Below are 21,359 nucleotides of genomic sequence, written 5' to 3'. Positions count from 1 at the left end.
AATAGTATAGATATAGTTGCTCTTATTAGCTGCTTTGAAACCAAATAATGTGCTTACATAAAGATGTAATGGAAAACAAACATTATGCATGAACTATTTTTATGCTGCAGTTATTAATAAGACAAGTTTGTTTAAACGATCTATGAAAACAAACTGCTGAAATAGCTCAATAGCAGTAAAACTGACAGCCAACAGTGGTAACCACCAGGGGTCACTCTTGTCACAACACGCTTTGTGGAGGCCTGAGCATGCTGTAGAAGCAAGCATATGTCATGTTTGCTCAAGTGTTTATCATGTTTCCCCAACTCTGTCATTTTTGTCCAAATCCAACTAAATGTTAATTAGTAAGTAAGATAGTCACCTTATTTTGTGTCCCCTTGAGCTCCTTCGGAGCCTCTTATCTCCCCGACCGTTGTCCTAATCCCCAGCCCCGTCTGCTCCCTTTAGGCAAACTGGTGGCGATCGCAGTCATTGACGAGAAGGACCCCACAGAGGAGAGTGGCAGGTACGTGGAAAGCACGGCCGCTGCTTAGAGTGCACAGCTGTCCAATCAAGATAATACTTGCCTCGCTTGTTTGCATATTGCCACGAATTGCACACTAGTTTTCCCATGACATTTTAATCTTTTTTTCTTCTTTTTTTTTAGATTAAAAACCATGATTCAGAAGGTGGCGAATGAATACAGACAGCACTTTAACAGGTACAGCAAATTAGTCTCTTAGCCGCTCAGAAAGCCTGTAAATGATGTATCAGAGCCCCAGTAATAATGTCCATTAGTCCAAATTTTTTTTATTTCACCTGTCAATCAAAATTGTTCTAAAAGATCATGCTTAATCATCCATTTTTGTGTGAAAAATAAGAACGGTTTAAAAGTGTGTTAGGAATTTCGAAAAAAGGTACTTGGGAAAATTAGGTTAGAAATACCTGGTATTGTGGAAGTTGAACTATTTTTGTTTGGCCGTTCTTTACCTGTAAGGTGACTGCTTCTGTAGGTCCCAGATAGCATCTACCTTCCCACTCTTGAAAGGCAATGAGATTCAATTTTAGAACTCTTCACCACAGAAACCACTAAGTCTATCTGATAATAAATACGCCTCCAATGGATACCCTGGTTTATAGTTCCATTTCCTAGGGGGAAATTTGAAGCAAGCAGCCATGATTCCGAGTCATACTCCAGGAAGACCTAAATTGATAATTAAAAAATCAGCTTTTGCATCTGCATGTATCTTAATCAACATGACATTCAAATTCAAACTTTTTATTAGCTCAACTCCTGGGCTGCCTCAGTGCTGTCAGCAAAATGATCAATAAGCCAGAATGATGTTTCATATTGTGTTCACTGGATTTATGACACGCTTCCGTCTCATAATCTCGTCATTGATATGAGCGCAGGCGCCATTATGTAGCATGGGGCGGCAAAATGAAGAGAGAGGGAAGGTAATCAGTCTTTCCTACCTGAACTACCCATAATGCACTCTGCTGACATGGTGCCACACAATGAGATTCAAATTGAATTCCTCTTCTTGTCGCTCTGATGATTATTTCCAAAATCCCTCTCTCACGCTTCATGCAAACTAAGGTAGGGGAAAGTTTGTTTGCATTCCACCGAGACAGGAAATGTACTGGACTTCTTTTTTTCTGTGTTTTTGTGTACTTAAGCTTCAACACTTAATTAATGTGGCCTTGTGTCTACAGAGACTTCCAGTTTGGCCACATGGACGGGAATGACTACATCAATGGTCTCATCATGGGGTGAGACAGCCCCCTCTTCCTTTTCACTTACTCCCTGTGCCATCTCGCTTCACATACAGAATGTTTGATGATAGTAAAGCGTATAACGCACTGGATCTATAGCGACGTGTAGCGTAATAGCTAACAATGCTGCCAAATGCAGATGTTATGCAAATAAAGGCCTCAGCATCCCTCACTTGTAATTATCCGGCCAATGATGTGTGCCAATGCGGCAGATGACATAATGTGCCATAGTAAGAGAGACTCACTAACAGATGAACACATCTTTTCTTCAAATGGCCAAAGTTAAATAGTCTCTAGGATAAAACGACGTAATTGGCCTCCCGATGGTTTATTTTTTATTTTTCCCCCCACGAGCACGGCGCTCAGTTTTCCAGGACTGACTTTTTTGGATGCTGCGGGACCGGATTAATTGCCCTCCTTTGAGGGATGAAATCCTGGCCTGTCAATGTCCACTAATCCCCTTCCCCCAGGAGGGCCGGGGAAAATAAATCTGATGGTTTTTTTATCCCTCTTTCTGTCATCACAGCGATTACTGCATCCTGGCAGCAGTCTGTCTGGCATCAGGCTTCCACCACTTTCACCGTGGACACACGCACACACATAGAGAGGACATTATGTAGCAATGAAATCTATTTCCTGGACTGTAGTAAACCACCCCCATATTATTATCTTTCAAAACAGCAAGTGTCCCAAATGTTAGGTGATGCATTATGAGAAAGCATATACCCGAAATGCAACCGACTAACAAGTCCAAAATCTACAAATCTAGACGCATTCTAAAAGAACAGAAAAGAAGCAAAAATGCAACCCAACCAAATACCCCCCCAAAAATGCAACCTGAAAACCAAAATGGCTGACGACTTACGTCTTTGACGATTTTCCATGCCTCCTGTCATAAACATGTGTACGAGCTATATTGTGTATGTTTGTTAACATAGTTAAACATGTACAATCGTCTCCCGCCACATCGCGCTTAAAATTTTGCAGCTTGACAACATTGCGGATTTAAATCCGCAAACATTTTTTTTAATACATTTTTGGTCCTAAATTAAGCATAAAAATGGCAAAATAGACAAAGCATGAACACTACAAAGGTGTTGGCCACTTGAGGAGACCAGACCAATTGAAACGTGCTGTTCGGTATCGTGGCCACTGATTAGCTCAGCCTCACACAGCATTTCTATATTGCTGTAAAAGAGTGTAAAGCTCTAGAGCAGGGGTCCCCCGCTAGCATGCAAAGTCCCAATTAAATGTGTATATATATATATATGTATATATATATATATATATATATATATATATATATATATTTATAATTTTGTTAATCCATTTTCTACCGCTTGTTACTCTCGGTGTCTCCTAGCCGCTCAGGCAAATCATATTGTTTAAAAATGCATTTTCTCATCAATTACATGACATCATCGCGCTCAGAATATATATATATATATATATATATCTATCTATCTATCTTATCTATCTATCTATCTATCTATCTATCTATCTCAGTGTTCCCCCCAGAAAATGTGTTAGGTAAGGTGGTGTGTCTCCGGCGGACAGACCAGGGAAAGGGGTGTGTGGGTGTAAGGATCGGTGTAACTCGGCCTGTCGCCATCACATCTCCACCTCGTCGCTGCCACCACAGCCCCGGGGGGCAATAGACTACAGGCTGTGGTGAAGTAGGGTTGCTTCGTCGCATGAAGAAACCTACAATTTTTGGTTGTGTTTTCCGCTCTATATGCTGAATGGCGATATACTGTATATCTCAATATTTTTTCCATAAAGGAAAAACAAAACAGTCCTAGTTACCTGAGATACTAAGTATGTCATTATTATGCCACATGCTGACATATGCTCAACTCATCATGGTTAATTTATTATAGCATTTGGGAAGCCTGTAAATGTTATATTTTTATTAACATGTGATAGCAGGGACCCTGCCTTTCAAAACTAGGCTGCTACATTACTAATGATTAATGTAACTACAGCTGAAACAATAGTACAATAGCAATAGGAGAGACTATTTATCCCTGAACACCATGGAGTTCATGTAGGCTTTATCAACTATCAGAGACAGCTTCAGGACACTCTTCATTTAACATAATGTCCTTTTTTGCTGCTTCAACCCAGCTCAATCAACACAGAAACCGGTCAAATGAAATAACAGACAGACAGAGCTTTGCTGTCCATAACACACACGCAAGCACGCACACACACAGTGCAAAATGAGCTAACGTTACGCTAAAAGCTAATTAGCCTTCACCTCAAGGACTCCGAGCGAGCTGAGCTGCCGTTTATGTTTCTAGAACGTCAACGGGCTCATAGTGATATTACTTGTAGTTGACTGGGAGGTGTTTATTATAATTTGGGGAAAGTTCGCTGCCTGATGCTTACTTGCTGAACACCTATCTGCTCATCACGACGCTAGAGCACACACTTCATGCGCTCTGAATACGCACTGCTGATTGGCTGGTACCGCTCTGCGTGTAACCAGTCAGATGGTTCTGTGGGTGGGTCAATGCTGGGTGCTGCAGAGAGTACTGACACTGACAGAGGAAGAACGAAGCAGAACAGCTTGACTTTAGCTTGGGCGGCGGCCCTTTGTTATTAAGGCGGCCGCCTTAGCAACAAACCACTGCGGGAAACCCTGTATATATACCCGGCCACCGGCAACATTTTTTAAACCCAATGCGGCCTCTGAGTCAAAAGGTTTGAGGCCCTGCTCTAGAGGGCTCTCATAATGTTAAAAAACATATTGAGAAGGTCATATATAGATTTTTTTTTCGGGATCTTTCTGCGTGGGTTCCCTCCGGTTACTCCGGCTTCCTCCCACTTCCACTGCACTTGGGGATAGGTTGATTGGCAACACTAAATTGGACCTAGTGTGTGAATTTGAGTGTGAATGTTGTCTATCTATCTGTGTTGGCCCTGCGATGAGGTGGCGACTTGTCCAGGGTGTACACCGCATTCCGCCTGATTGTAGCTGAGATAGGCTCTAGCGCCCCCCACGTCCCTGAAGGGAATAAGCGGTAAAAAATGGATGGATGGATGGATGGATAGCTATAAAAAAATTGGATTTATAATTAATGAGTAATTGAGTTGAACGCACTGATTAATAAATTATTGTGGTCATGTCCGGAACTGATGAACAGCGATAAACGGGGTACAGCTGTATTGATTTTTCTACATTGTATTGGTTTTAGTATCTCTAATGAACAACATTTATCAAAGTGGACCATGCATCCTTAAATTTTTTTCTGTATGCAACCCTCGCAAGCAAAGGTTTTGACACCTCTGCCCTAAATAGTCTTCATCGAAACCAGTGATTCTCAAATTGTGGTACGGTTTGCGGGCTCCCGTCTAGTGATACGCTAAAGAATCACTTGATTAAAATACAGTGTTTTCTTTTCTTTTATTCAAACACATTGTTACTGTTCAAACTGTGTGTCATGTTAGTGGCCAAAATCATTAAATATATATGTTAGAAAAACCCTTTGCCTATTTTTTTATGAATATGTAGGCCTGCTATGTTATTGTATTTTCATGTTGATGATTATTGTAGTACTTGTGAAGTTTTTTACAAGGTGGTAGTTAGTAAATAAAAAAGAAGTTTGAGAACCACTGATCTAAACCATACCGTACATTATTTAAACCAATGGTTCTCAACCTTTTTTTAGTGATGTACCCCCTGTGAACATTTTTTTTAAATTCAAGAACCCCCTAATCAGAGCAAAGCATTTTTGGTTGAAAAAAAGAGATAAAGAAGTAAAATACAGTACTATGTCATCGGTTTCTGATTTATTATATTGTATAACAGTGCAAAATATTGCTCATTTGTAGTGGTCTTTCTTAAACTATTTGGAAAAAAAGATATACAAATAACTAAAAACTTGTTGAAAAATAAACAAGTGATTCAATTATAAATAAAGATTTCTACACATAGAAGTAATCATCAACTTAAAGTGCCCTCTTTGAAGATTGTAATTGAGATCCATCTGGATTCATAACTTAATTTTAAAAATTTCTTCACAAAAAAATAAATCGTTAACATCAATATTTATGGAACATGTCCACAAAAAAATCTAGCTGTCAACACTGAATATTGCATTTTTGCATTTGTTTTCACAGTTTATGAACTTACATTCATATTTTGTTGAAGTATTATTCAATAAATATATTTCTAAAGGATTTTTGAATTGTTGCTGTTTTTAGAATATTTCAAAAAAATCTCACGTACCCCTTGGCATACCTTCAAGTACCCCCAGGGGTACGCTAGCCCCCATTTGAGAACCACTGATTTAAACCATACCCAAATTTACAAAAAGAGTATGCGCTTATTTTTCACCGCATTTTGAATTTTGATTCCGTCACTTTTCAGATCATTAAAAAACCCATCTCCTGGCGCCATTGCTGTAATTAGCATTTATATGACATCAGAATTGATCTTAATATACACTCGCAGGCCACAACAGTATGTGCACTTGCACAATAATCAGAAGCAAGAGCAGAGTGATATTAATGATTCTGCCCTGATGACATGTTTCTCATATTTGGTGACAATAGTTAGAGAAAATGGTGGAATTGTTGTGGTGACAATAGTTAGAGAAAATGGTGGAATTGTTGTGGAATGTGTTATTGCCACACAATGCCAGGGATCCCTGCCAGGAAGGTTATTTACCGTTGGACTGTTACTAATTACGATTTACGGTATATGACTGTTCGTTGTTTTCCTCTTTAAGTGATGTGAAGAGGCTAATTCCCAGTTATTTGAAATGGGGCCCATCTGTTGGAGTAGGCAACACATCAAGTGGAATGCACATTTGCATTTTGGGTTTGTGTGTACTTGCGTGGACTGCAGACCTCAGCTGGTCAGTGCGGCGAGTCCTTGATGACTTTGTGCGAGTCGGCAGGGGCAATGATGGATGCGTGCGCATATGTGTGCATTTTTTTACCGGTTAAAGTATCACCGCGGGTCCGCACAATGGTATGATGGAGGAACTGAAGCAGGGGTGCATGGATGTGTTATCTGAGCTCGGCTGCCGCATCGGGCGCACTGTGAGAAAAAGGAATCGTTTGTTTGCAATGCATGACCTTTTCATCTTGCGAAATTGTGTAATTCCCCTGCTGATTTGAAAGTGTACTGAGGGTATGTCTGCATCCTAAACCATGCCTACATACAGTATATAGCACTACAGTTTATTTTAGTGCAGTGTTGGGTAGGGTGGTCACGATACCAGAATTTCAGTAGTCGATACGGATACTTGTAAATTTCATGGTTTTTAAGACCACTGTTAATTTCATGATTTTTAATTCCAGGGAAAAAAAAAGAACTGAACCCATGTACTTTAAAATTCAGTAGTTTATTAAAAAGTGTTTCAAAGTGTCAAGTATTTTATTATCACTCTCCTTTCACGTATTTGTGCACAGAATTTAAATTGCAGTAGCAGCTGCCAAGAGGTAGCTACGGTATGTATTCAAAATGAACAGCCGTGGCATACATCAAAACAAACAATAATGTGCTGATAAAAATGCTCATAAATAATAATAGTCTAGTTTTTTATATTCTAGTACACCATAAAGAACAATATTGTTTTTTAAGCGGTAGAAAATAGATGGATGGAATTAATTCTTAAAGTTTGTTTGATATAGGGTTCTTCCGAGGATGTCGTAGTCGTTGTGGTTTGTACAGTCCTTTGAGACATTTGTGATTTAGGGCTATATAAATAAACATTGATTGATTGATTGATTGATTGATTGATTGATAGTAATGAAGTAGGCTAAAACACATATTTTAGGCATATATTTGTTTTTCTGTTTTTTTACCAGTACCAACATTTCAGCCTTTTTTTAATAGGTTATGTCGTTTTGCTCCATTTTTCCATTTTTTTTTTTTTTTTTCTATTATCTATCGTCGGTCCATTACATGGGCTCATTTTTTTGTTTTTTGTTTGTTTTTTGTTAAGGCCACATTTTGAATACCACTGGTTTTCATATTTCACCAGGATGGCCAAGTGTTCCTAAGCTTTGTCCTTCTAGCACTCATACAAAACGAAAAAGGTTGAGTAGTTTTTTTCTGCACACTTCTTAGGCTTGCGGAGGCGGTACTGCGCTCACATTAATGCAGAAAACGCTTTGTTTTTCATGGCCGCTTGTACTTGATTAGCATGAAGTAGGACTCTATACTCTTTCACTTCCTTATCTCGTTTCACCTTTATTGCGTACCTTGATAAAGGTGAAAAACGGCTCCCTTCTGCTATGTCTATTCTGGCGAATCAGGTGTGTAGTAGGTGTGTGTGTTGACGCATACGATGCATACGGTCACAGTTGCATTATTGTTTATGGCGAGGGCGAACCAGAAGCGCCATATTTGCAATTAGTAAATATATGGGAAACGCCAGCTCATTTTGACACAGTGCTCACACGTGTAGTGCAATCTTTTGTACTAAAGTTACAAAAAAAAAGTTAGCGATGTAAATTTTGAGTGTTGGTATTGAAATAACCCTTGTGTAAAGATTAAAACTAAAAATTGATTAAAATTCCTGCAATGTTGGAAATTCTAATATAGCAACATGCTAATGCTAATGCTCTAAGCTCAGTGGCCACTTCCCTCTGAGAACATTCTGTCTGAGGCATGGCAATGACTTTTTAGGCATTGTGTTGGTCTCATATGACAAAAATGTGAACAGCATGATGAAGAGGACTGTTTACATAACACTTATAATTGATCCAGGCCATGTATTGGTTTATTCATCTGTTGTCAAGCTTGCCATTCAGTAATGTATGGGGGATGGCGATAGCTAGGTCACCTATGTAAATAGCGTGATGTGATAGCGTGGTGACATAGCGTAAAGTCAATTCAACAAAGAACAGGAAGGCCACACACTACCCACAAGATGGGTCAATAGTGAACATATTTGTCAACCTGTGGTTGGGTTCAGTTCTAATGCATAGACCAAATTTTAATTTCCCCTTGGGGATTAATAAAGTATTTCTTATTCTGATTGAATAAAGCAAACTGTACTGCTTGATGAAAATTGTCTTTGGTGGGCATGCAGTGTCTTCCTGTAATTATAAACATTTTGAAGCCTTGAAATTTTCAGTTGCTTGCAATCTGTTTGCAACATTGAGGAGAATTCCAGCTGCTTTGTCTGTTTCCCGCACCCATAAAGAAGTCTCTCTGAAATAATTCCCTTGAGAAAAGTGCAGCAGAGTACAAAGGCTTTGTTTATCACGCCATTGTGTAGTAATTTGTTCTTGGAACGCCACAATTTGTTCCTACCAAATGAAGCCTTTTGATGATGCCAGTCCAAGGTGTTGAGCGGATTAAAGATGGTTTTTTTTTGGTCTTTGTCCTCCTTCAGAGAGGTGACGGTGCCCTCGGTTATCATCCTCAACACATCCAACGAGCAGTACTTCCTGCCAAGCCAGCCCACAGAGACCGTGGAGCAGCTGGTCCAGTTCATCAGCAGCGTTCTGAACGGTTCTGCACAGGTCTGAATTCCCCTCTCCTCTCTTCACACTTCTTGGTGTTTATGCATTCGGCTCAGCGTCGGCCTACCTCTTGTACTCACCACCGTAATCACACCAGTAGTCTGATTAATCAAGCATTTTGCCTCGCATTTCTAATAGGTACTTGTTGCAATCTTCTTTTTGCATGTGTAGATTTCACATCGCCATCCTTTCTGAATGGATTATCCCCAAATAATTCCAAGTCAAACAACAAGATTAGTACACCGCTCTGCATTGTAATCCGCGTGCCGCTCAGCAATAGCTATTGTCGCTACATGTACCAAACCATAAGCCAAACAAGCAGAGGCCCTCTCCTCTGCGCGATAACAAACAGACGTCCCGACGGGTAAACAGTGGATACCTCACACTGCAGTTGAAGACCTGGACAGTCTTAGTGTCAGCAAGGTTGCCAGCCAATCCCAGTGAAGGCCTTCCGCTTGCAATGATGCAACTTAAGGGAAAATGCACTTTTATGGGGGGGAATATTGCCTATCATTAACAATAAATATGTGAGACAAGAACACTTTCTTTTTTCATGCATTCTAATTCGTAAATACAGTAAAAGTCAGCTAACAATGGAGCCAATGTGAGCTGCGCTCTTCCGCCTATAAAGCACTCTTAAAATAATCCAAACACCTCCATCAAGGTTTTATATACATTCTGTAAGTAAATATGTATGTACAAAGTTTGTATATATGTAATTTAGCATCAGGTACATTCACAATAACAGTAATATTTACGTATTTTGCTCCTTTTAGGCATATGGCGGCGTATTATTTTCACAGATGCATCGCAACATTCGTTTTAATCTTCAACAACACCATCACCACGAATCATGATAGACTTCCTGAGAGACAACCAACGTAATAAAAATAATCATTTACAGTATGTCTGCTCTCAATAGGATGCCGATTTATGGGATGTTCATATCTTCCTGTTTAGATGAAGAATTAACAATAATCCTCACGAAAGGTTAAAAAAAAGGCAGCGACGCAAATTAGCTTCTTTTTGTGTCTCAGGTGAGAGGCATGATCTGCACCAAAAAACAGTGCAATATATTTTCATAACATGGTCACTACTGCCTAGTTTCTCTTGTTATATTCTTATTTTTACTGTTATAGTTGTATTGTTATTAGTGTTTTTTTTATTTTTATTGTTATGTTTTCTATTTTATTTCCATTTATATCCCCAATATTTACTTTTTAAATTCGATCTCAATTTTGCACACTCCTGCTGGAATTTTAATTTTCCTGAGCAAACTCTCTTGAAGGAATCAATAAAGTACTATCTGTCTGTCTGTCTGTCCGTCTGTCTATCTATCCATCTCTTTCTCTCTCTATGATCACAGCGTGGCAAAAATTAGTTTATCTGTGTTAGCGCTTATAATAAAAAATTTTGTTCAATAGTCAAGTCACGAAATGTAAATAAAGTATTGTTTGCGGTTTGTGGGTGCACTATTAGAGTAGTCTAGAGGCTGAATGGATTACCCCCTTCACACTCCCACTTCCTGCTGTAGAACGAGCCGGTTATTACAAATGAGAATGCTCTGGAGCCACATGTGGCTTTTTCATGCCTCCGTTCTAGCTAACAAAATTTCAATAAATAATAGCTATTTAGTTTTTATTTATTTTGTTTTATTTAGTTATTTTATTTTAATGTAATGGTTGTTTTATCAATCGAAATGTACATCACACCCCCTGTGCATCATCTTTTATAACAAAGCAATTGTATTGTTTTTAGCGGTCAACCCCCCAGGTGAGCTAGCAATCAAAAAAGAGAAAACATTTCTGATAAAGGCAACTTTTAATGTTTCATGGACAGATTATTTTGCTTTCACTGTTGATTAGTGTGACTCACCACTGTGTTTGACATGTGGTGAAAAGATAGCAAAAAACAGAAAATCCAATGCTCAAAGACATTTCTAGAACAAAAAAATGTCCAGCTGAAAATGACAGGAAAAAAAGCAGTTTCGGAATTCCTGCATAAAGCTGATTAGAGCAAAAATACTCGGTGAGTCGTTTTCTTTCTAGTGTTTGATTTCATGAATGCTATAGCATGAGTGTAATGAAAGTAGAAGTGGGGTTATCGTCATTTAAGGGATCAAACAGAGTTTGCGGCTCTGGGTGGGTTTTATTTGGTACGAAACGGGCTTAAATGGCTCTTTGTATGCTTAAAGTTGTCGACCCCTGCTGCAGTATTTCCAGCACACCAAATCATAAGTCATCAAATTAACTTTCAATTATTAGGATGTGTGGTTGAATACGTCGTGGTGATTAGTAACCGACATTTGCAGACGCTTGGTAAAAACGTTTCTTGATATATTTTAATATTGGCTCTGATTTGTGTGTGTGTGTGTGTGTGTGTGTGTGTGTGTGTGTGTGTGTGTGTGTGGGAATACCCACTAATGTGGTGCATATACAGGCGCACTGCCAACAAGCTAAAATAACTCCCGCTGCTTCGTCATCCAGAAGGATAAAACGCCTGAGCGCGGGCGGCGTGGTTGGCCATGTTTGAAGCATGAGCCTGCCGCCGGAAGAGCAAACTGACAGGCGGTGGCGCCTCATTTGCAGGTTTCATGATAGTCATGAAGTGTTTTTCTTCTGTCAAAGAGAGGGGATTCTGTCTGTTTTTTTTAATCTTGGCTTCCGAGAATCTGATGCAATTACACAAAGACAGCAAACTTGCACAGTATAAACAAATCCTATCTCGCTCACAAAGTCACTAATTGGCCGTCGTGGCGAGTGGGACCGTTTGCGCATGGGAAGTTTTTCAATCAGTAGGCCTTTAAAGCTTTAAAGAGCACCTCAACGTTAATTGTGATCTTTATAAACATACTGAAAATTTCTTTCTTTACGGCTTGTGGCGTTGTCCTCAAGTAATTGCAACAAATCGCTGATGGCAAGTGGCGCCGGTGTGACATTAGCATATAAGCTATTTCCTCCACGGTGACTCCATTAAAGTTATGTCTCCCTGCAGGCACAAGGAGGTGACGGCTTCATTCAGAGGATCAAACGAGTGGCGTTTGACGCCAGATCCACTGTTATGGTAAGATCAGCTAATTTCTTGCTCTTTTAGTAAGTTAAAGCTTTAACTATCAAATTACCTTAAATGGATTTAATAAAATAATAATATCCGGCTGCATCTCCAAATGCTGATTTTAGGAGTTCTATTAAAGGCTTTTTCTAATCATTTGATTAGAAGAACATTAGGAAACTCACTTTTTAAATGTTTTACTGTGTGTCATGAATCACTGAGTTTCACGCTTTTAATTGAACTGCTGAGATAAATTCACGAATGGATAATTTATTGAGATGCCCTTTTAATAAGTAGGTTACCGAAATCTATATTTTGGTGTCCGGTAGCGGAAGCAACAACTTTAATTACAAGAAATGTAACAACGAAAGTAAAGTATTGCACTAAGTAATGCACTAGGCAATGTTAAAAGGTTAAGAAAAGAAAGTTTCTTCTATATATGTTTTAGTTTTGACTGGGAATGGTCATCTAACAACGGTCCTTGTTGGTCTATTAGCAAAGTCATAAGCATGAACATTTGCATTGTATAAGTTAGTTACTGATTAACCTTTAATCCATCAATTTCCCCTGTGAGAGTGAAGACATAGTAAATAGAAGTAAGAAATAAAGCGTGGAGTTTGTGTTTGCACACATTTTAACTCGTGAGCCTTGAATATCGACACGTTTTAACGGAAATGAATCATCTCTGTAAGTGTTGATTGTTACTTTTACTCGCTCGTGGAAGAGCAGTCTTTAGATTGCAGTATTCAGGGAAAGATTGTCGACAGACGTATGTGGTGTGTGTGTTGTTGCATACAGTGAGCTCCTTGAAGCTTGCTGACAGAAGTAGCACTTTCCCTCTGAGAGACAAAAAAAGCTAGTTTCACAGGGTTGCATGCAGCTAAGACAATATGCAAGGCAAGCTTTAAGAGAAGAAGACGTGATTGTGTGCGTCAGGTATCTCAACTGCCATCTCCTCCCACCTTTTTGTTTAGTGGGAGGTGGAGAAATTGTGTTTACTGTGCCATGGCTGTGAGAGGAATGCTTAAACATATGGTAAATTATTATTGCAATGTTGTCACTTCCACTAATATCTCACTGGACTCATTGCCAGACAAGGTTTGGCAGTGCGAGCCTGGGAATTACCAAACGAGGGAAAACCAATGCAACATTTGGAGGGATTATTTTTTTTCCCTCTTCCGCGGCATCAAAGTGAGGACAACATGTCGTCCTAACTTGTCTCACTAACTGTGACACGATGGGATGCTCTGCAGATAAGAAGCCTCCAACGAGATCTAGCTGCTTACCTTGACAGCAGCCGCATTAGGCCTGGCTGGATGGCGGCCAGCTGTGATAGCATAGCATGCCCATCTCTGTCACATCTGGCGATGCTGGGCCTCGGTAGTTAGCAACGCTCTTCCCGTGGCGATGACTGGAAGGGGGAGAGGATATTACTCTTTTCAGCTCAGCAGTGATGTAGGACTCCTTTCGTCCTTCCTGTCTCTGGTGGTCTACATTAGGGTCTGTTTACTTATTAGTCACGGGGCGCTTTTAAAGTAGAATTAAATAAATGCTCTGACGTTTATGGCTGCTGCATGGGGACGCTGTGGCCTAGTGGTGAAGGATATGCCCAGCTGCTGCAGGGTTATGGGCTTGATTCTTGATTCTGAACAGCTAGCTGAGTACTGCAAAATATTGAGCTGAAATGCCGACCTGTTGACCTTTTAACTTGGCCAGCCAGAGGAAAATTTATCTATTCACTCTGCACCACTGTTTTATATTCCAGAAACAACTTTTTTCTCTCAAATTCCCTATATCGTTTGATTTGCTCAAGAAATAGATCACGCCTTGCACTATTTCTTCTTGCGCCATCTGTTGGTTACCCGGGCCGTACATTTGCCAACAGGAATGATGGCTCCATCAAATTAACTCTCCCGCCTTGCCCCGCCCCTATCCAACCTTTCCATCCGACCTCCCCCCCCAAATACCTACCTGCTTTTTGTTTCTGCACCTATTAGTCAGTGTTCCGCAGCTCCCCGCTACTGGGCTGCTTCCTGTTCGGCCTGCCGCTGGGCGTGATCAGCCTCATGTGCTATGGGATCTGCACGGCCGAGACGGACGACGGCTCCGACGACCTGGAGGGGCTCAAGCGGGAAGGCCTCACGGACGACGATGAGGAGGAAGATGAGGAGGACGAGCGGGAGGAGGAGGAAGAGGAGGAGGAGACTGCCGGGCTGGAAGACGAGAAAGATCCCGAAGAGAAGAAAACGGATTAACGCTGGGCTGGATGATGGATGGCGGATGGCGGATGACCGGCCGAGTCGGCTGCCGTGACGTGGAACTCAAAGACTCATGGATGACACGTCGTCTTTGCTGATGATCTTTGTTTTCCGTCTCACTCCCCGCTTGCACGCCTGTCTAGCGCAGGCTGTTCTCTCATATTTCCCAGTCTTTACCTAAAACGGCCGTCAGAGTGTGGGACCCAAACGCACTGCTTGTGTCGTGCGATCCTCGATGACCTCGTTAGCTAGCTGTTGTGTAAACTCCCAACCAATATCTTCTTTTACCCACTTGAGCCACCAGTAGAACACAGGTGAACGCTGTCTTCAAACAAAGCAGGAAGCATCAGTTTATCATCCAAACGTGAGAGTGCCCAAGATGGAAAACGTTACCATACATGAGTTAGTTTTGTAAGTTGTTGGATGGCAATTATCATTTGTAGGGGTGCTACACATAACTGTACATTTAGGGTATTTCTGTGAATGTGTGTAGTAAACCACATTATGCACAGAACATTTGCACAGCCTCACACAACCCCTCGCTTAGATGGGTTGCACACACACATCACATCTTGTCACAGCATCTGCATTTAACAGGTTTCCCAGCTGGTGTCCAGCATAGACTAATGGGATTCAATCCATGTTGGGTTCATATATTGTTAGCTTCCTGCAGGGTATCTTTCAGTGCATTTCTGTACCCCGTTAGTCAATCTAATAGATAAATTTAAGGGGAGGAGAGGGAGAGCTACAGCAGGAGTCTCCTACAGGTAGCTCACCACCTTATTTTGAGTAACTTGCCAAAGCCACTGAAAACATGTCCTAAACTGTTCAATTTAGACATTACACTATTTTTCATGACAAACTACCACAAAATAGCAAAACGACAATGATCATCTTTTGTAAATAAAGTACAATTTTAATATTGCCAGTCATATAAACACAAATCAATAACCTAACCTTATTTCATCAAAGTACTGTAGCTCTAACAATGAGTATCAGGTTAGAAGGGGAAAGGAAAATTGTTCCTTATGCTAGGGCAACCTCTCATAATTTGGTCCCAAGTCTTTTATCCATATTGTGTGAAGCAGTCGCAAAAAGCCTCTTAAAAATGTAATGTTTTTTATTGTAATTAGATGTTGATAATCCGTAAAATCACCTTTCAAATAAACTACGGATTGGAATTGTCATTCTGATTAATTTCAGCATATCAGAGCAGTTCCCAGATGCCATGAAAATGTGTCCCTTGATCACATATTTGAACAATCGTTTGGGGCAAAAATTTAACGTCATTATCACAAACTACTCCGCATTCAGTGACAATATTTATCTTTATATATAAGCAAATAAGCACAAAACTATTAAGAAAAAAAGCCCTTAAAATTACATCCCTGGTGTGCCTGATCACGCGACTTGCCAAGTAGTCCTTGAATTGTCACATTTTTAAAATCATTTTGATTGTTTATTGGTGTGTAAAGGTTCTCTGTGCATTCCAAGACTGCTTCATGATTAGTTTTCTTTCTCTTCAAATTTGACAAAAATAAAGATTGCCCCTTTTTTTGTTGTTGATTATTTGTCCCCACTGATATTTGTCCTGTCAGTTTTTTTCTTAGCCCATGTGATGGATGCCAGCTCGTGGGGCTGTGCTACAGTACCTTGTGTAAACTTCATATCTCCACACATTTGGAGATAATTGCCTTTCAATTAGGGTTTGGGCACCTGTTGCCTTGACATGTTGTCTTTTCGTGTATTTGAAAATTGATAGCCTTTGACATCCAGCATGGGATTGGTTGTCTTCAGCACCATGGCAACAGACTTGTGTGCTCTTGGAACAGAAACTGTTACAAATAGTACATTTGGCTTCCATGGATCTGTTAATAATTCACACAAAACCTTCACAGTATGTTTCTTTTGTACAGACTTTTGTCTCCGTGCCGCTCGATTCTCATTGCCACGTTTTGCTCATCAGTCACAGTGGTGGTAGCCCCTGGTCACTGTGTTTTCTTTTTGCTATCTTTGACATCTTTTTTAAAAACGTTTCCTCTACTTTTTCATATCGTTTTGATTTTCAGAGAGAACTTAAAGCTTGTAAATGCCAACTCCCTTTTTTTTTTGGTCATATGAGGCTGACAGTGCTTCAAAGCTGGGTTTAATACTGTATGCATTATGATAACAAACTGGTCATATGAGGCTGACAGTGCTTCAAAGCTGGGTTTAATACTGTATGCATTATGATAACAAACTGTAATTTGTGCCATCGTATAGTAACTCATACATTCTTCGGCCTTATCAGAGATATTCATCGTAATGATAGTCGAAAAATATTGTGACCATTGCTGGCAACAGCAATTAGCTACTGCTAGCTGTCATGCTAATGTTCGGATCTCACAGGTTCTTTTGTTTTAATGGCTTGTCTGAATAAGCAGTGGTTGGCAAGCTACTTAGAAAATATAGTAAGCTAAGCTACAAGTTACTCTCAATTAAATGTAGCTAAGCTGCAGGGGAAGCTATCCCGTCAGTTATCAGTAATAGACCCAGTAAGGTGTGATGCGTTCGACCTGGTCTTCTTCCGGTCACCCCCCAGATTCGTTAGATGACACATAAACTGGTTATAATTTAATCCCAGGCCGAGTTGCTCATTTCGATATTTTATTACCAAAGCTTTGGGAGACCAATCTAGATACAGCAACCTTTCAATCGCATTGCCCAAATTGATCTGCTCTACTACGGAAGTTTTCCCCTCTTTCTCCCTCTCACCCAACCCCCTTCTTCTCCTCTCCCCCTCCTCCTTACATGGGACAGTTGAGATAAAAAGAGTGTTAGGACTTCTCGCTACATTCCAACTATCAAGGCCTATGCATGGCCCATACTTAGCTATTCTAAAATATGACTAGGATTTAAAAAGATATCTATCTCCATCAGGGGCCATTACTAATAACTGTCTGTCATTTAGCTGGAGTCACCCTACAACTACATGTAGGGGTCCCCGATCCCTACTGTATGTATTTATTTAGTTAGCCTTTTCTTTGCCATTCCTGAAATGTTATTAATTTTCTCTACCTACAGTAAAAAAAAAAAAAAAAAAAAACAGCATCTATTGTATCTTGACAAAAACAGCATCTATTGTATCTTGACAAAAAATAAACAATGTTGTTTTGGAACAGTTGATAATGGTTATATGCAGTAAAACTTGTCATGAACTCAACTCACCTTAATGTGTGTTCCCAAGTTTGTGTCAGACGTCTTAGATAAGGAGACCAGTTATGATTTTGGTTTACAGAGTAATCAACTAAAACTTAAGGTTTATGGCATTGTTTTCTCAAAACCCATACATTTGTCTAAATATGGCCAAGGACACACATTATTGTGGGTTTCCTGGAGGTCTTCTTTATTACTGAAGATGCAATCTGCGGAAGAGAATACCTGCGGCATTTTTAAGTACGTTGTTTTTATTTTTATTTTTTTTAATCTTCAGCTTGAAACCCTCTGACTCCCTCGTCATGTGACATGAATGCATGTCTTTTTTGTTTTTCCTGGTTTCAATGACCCGCCTTATCTTGCCACTAATTGGCCGGTCTGTAATGTTTCGCCCTAATTTTAACGAATTGTGACTAATCATACCAACACCAAACTATCATCTTGGATTTTGTCCGGATGTACAGATGTTCTCATTCACCCAGATCATTGTATTTTTTCCATATTTTTTTTTTACATAGATTCGCAGTCAATTTTTTCTGTTTGAAGCGTGTAGCGTTGATGTTAGCTACCTAGCTACATGAGTCTAAAAGTTGCTAAGCGACAGGAAAAGCTACTCGTTAAAGTTGTGAAGCTACCGCCAAGATCCTGGAAAGTGTAGTTAAGCTTCGTAGCTTAGCTACATGTAGTGTGTTCCTGCCCATCCATCCATCCATCCATCACTACCGCTTATTCCCTTTGATCGCGGTAGGCGCTGGTGCCGATCTCCCCCCCATCACTTTGAATAAGACAAGGTGACTAGAATTAAAGATGAACAATTCTTTCAACAAACAAAGTACTTGCAACCGTGAGCTGCACTACCAGTTCTGGAGAGGAGACTTGTCTGCTTTTGTCTTCCTCCTTGCCCCTTCCTGTCAGAGTTGTTCGGGTGTTCAATGAAATCAAAAATTTACATTGAGCGTGTGTCTTGGACACACACACACAGTCGTCCACTCTCACTTCATCTAGATCCAACCACCTCTTCTCACCATCAAAACCACATAAGATGCGGTGTGTGTGTGTGTGTTTACAGCAATAAAAACACAGGGTGTGCTCATTGTATTTTGTCCTTGAACAGAACAAAGTAAATAGAAAGTGAGTCCCCCCATATTTCCACTCTGCTTCAAAGGGGAACTGCACTTTTTGGGGGAATTTTGCCTATCGTTCACAATCATTATTAAAGACATGACATGTATTTTATTGCATTCTAACCCGTAAATAAACGTAAATAAAAGTCCGCTTACAGTGGAGCTAATTTGAGGTCCTCTATTCCGCCCATATGACCCAATAACAATACTCCATTTACATTTTGTGACTTGAATATTAACCATGTATTAGTGATATTGTTATTATTAGGTCTAATGCAGACAAACCGGGGCAGTGATCACAAACTCAATCAATCAATCAATCAATGTTTACTTATATAGCCCTAAATCACTAGTGTCTCAAAGGGCTGCACAAACCACCACGACTTGCATGCTATTGTTGAAACGATCGACGTATGAGCTGCTTACTCTTTCCTTGCCCGTCAAACTTTATTTTAGATCATAAATCCTACCTCTCCCATGGGTAGTAGAGGAACAAGGACATATTTCAACAAGTTGGTCGACTTTGGCTTCCAATTTAAACACGGAAATGGCGAAAACGAAACAAGACGCTTGGGTCCAACCTCAGTTTCTTTGCAAGGATAATGAGTCATTCTTCATCTAAATGGGAATATATGAACTTTCTGGCATCCTAATGACAGCTGACCTTGTACAGTAAGGGATGTGTTTTTTTAATGAATGCACCGTGTATTAAATATTATTGATGTGTCTGTTACTAAATTGGCAGACTCCCATTAGCTCCATTATAAGTAAACTTTGTATTATATTTAGAATGCAATAAAATGCATAAAAAAACATCCGTCATGTTCTTCATAACATACGCAAAATTCCACAAAAATGCAGTTCCCCCTTATGGTAGCAAATATTCTTCTTTCATCAATTAGCTGCCTAAATTAGCTAACTAGCTTTTTTTTTAATCAAACATTTTATGCATTTGCATTATTACAACTGCAGTGGACCTGAATGCTCTGCTGTGGACACCAAGACACTACAACACTGGTGTTGGTTGACTAGGGTCAACCTACACTCAGAAAATTGCACATGACACCAACTGTGAAGCTGAAAATCTAAAAGCACTGATGAAAGATTGAGAAAGCGTCAGATTTGTCCCTGCAGCCTAGTCTGACCATAGAGAGGCCTGAATTCTTATGCTGCTGTCGTAGCTCAAAAGTTGTTCAGACTGAATGTTCTTCTAACTATAACTAGTCTCTTTTATTCGCTTTTATCAACCATAGCTAGGCATAGCTTTTGTAAACTGTAACCTGTATCCGTTTCGAAAATATAGCAGGTTGTATCAGCAGTTAAGTCGCAGACTTCATAGTTATTTTTGTTGTCAACTGTGCCTCCTCAGGTTAGTTAAGAAACAGTAGTAGTCAAAACGCAGATAGAGACTATAGCAGTGCTTGCCCTTATTCTAACTAGGAGACATCATTAGCAATCTCTCGCTTCTTCTATCACACAAACAAAAGCTCAAGGTCAGTCGTTATCAGCTGTTGATGCGGAAACTTCTTTCAACTAGCCATCAGCCTTTACCAGCTTTTATCAACCACAACTCGGCATCGGCTTCTTTCAAATGTTGCCACTAGCCATCTTTAACTCTGCTGACCATATTCTGAAATCCCAAAAAGAGGACACATATATGCGTGCCAAGGCCGGGACTAGGTGAACATTTGTCAATGATACTTGAACTTGCTTTATAAATAATATATTTATTTAAATAAAGCATTTTTTCTCCTCTGTTGACAGCAGTGTTGGTGCTAGGAATTTTCAAAATGGGGTCCCATGCAAAGTCCATGGGACCCCATTTTGAAAATTCCCATCATTAGATAGTACTTTATTTATTACGTCAGGAGAGTTCCTTCAGGAAAATTAAAATTTTCAGCACAATCCCATTCAAGATCAGACAAATATTACAGGGAGACAGAACAGGATTGCTGACGGGTCTGCCGGCTTCCAGCGCCCCTTACAAAAAAAGATGAGATACAGGTAAACAAGGGGGGGGAGAAAAAAATAGAAGATTAAAATAAAATAAAAAAATCGGTCTTAGCGTGGGCCCTGGAGAGGGGGTGCAGACTGAGGCCAAGGGGAAAAAACAACAACTCATAGCCATAGTACACATCCCTCTTACATGTGTGTAAGAGGGAAACATCAAACATCAAAGAACACATAGGACATTAAAGACATTAAAGCAGCAGATACAACCAGACACTTCTACATACAGCTATGAATAAAAAGTAAAAGAAACATATCCACTGTGGTGGCCTCTTGATGGACCCCATCAAGTCATAAAAATGGGGTCCCACAGTAAATTTTTGGGGTCCCACTTTTTTGTAATCGTTTTGAAAACAAATGATACATGTATGCATTGTCCTGTTTTTCCTGACAGTTTTTTCAATGTTGTTTTTTTGTTTGTTTGTTTGTTTTCCGCCCTTTTTTGTCAAGCAAAACTATATTTTTTTATGGTAAACAC

General features: G+C 39.9%; 1 protein-coding gene across 6 annotated transcripts in view; it reads left to right on the top strand.

Moving 5' to 3' along the window:
• LOC133569383 (protein disulfide-isomerase TMX3-like) overlaps window positions 1-21,359 on the top strand; it is a 175,717-nt gene that overhangs the window by 25,328 nt on the left and 129,030 nt on the right. For 5 of the 6 annotated variants that reach the window (XM_061921672.1, XM_061921674.1, XM_061921670.1 and 2 more), the window contains exons 11-15: window positions 448-505; window positions 647-700; window positions 1,696-1,752; window positions 9,114-9,243; window positions 12,238-12,306. In XM_061921672.1, coding sequence (XP_061777656.1) covers window positions 448-505; window positions 647-700; window positions 1,696-1,752; window positions 9,114-9,243; window positions 12,238-12,306 — 368 coding nt within the window. Of the gene's footprint in view, window positions 1-447; window positions 506-646; window positions 701-1,695; window positions 1,753-9,113; window positions 9,244-12,237; window positions 12,307-14,291; window positions 16,107-21,359 lie in introns of those variants that run through there. The other variant, XM_061921671.1, reaches the window with a different exon arrangement.

This window comes from Nerophis ophidion, linkage group LG15 (genome assembly GCF_033978795.1).
Source record: "Nerophis ophidion isolate RoL-2023_Sa linkage group LG15, RoL_Noph_v1.0, whole genome shotgun sequence".
Lineage (NCBI taxonomy): Eukaryota > Metazoa > Chordata > Actinopteri > Syngnathiformes > Syngnathidae > Nerophis > Nerophis ophidion.
The sequence above is the reverse complement of the archived record's forward strand: the minus strand, read 5'-3'. Positions and strand labels throughout refer to the sequence as shown.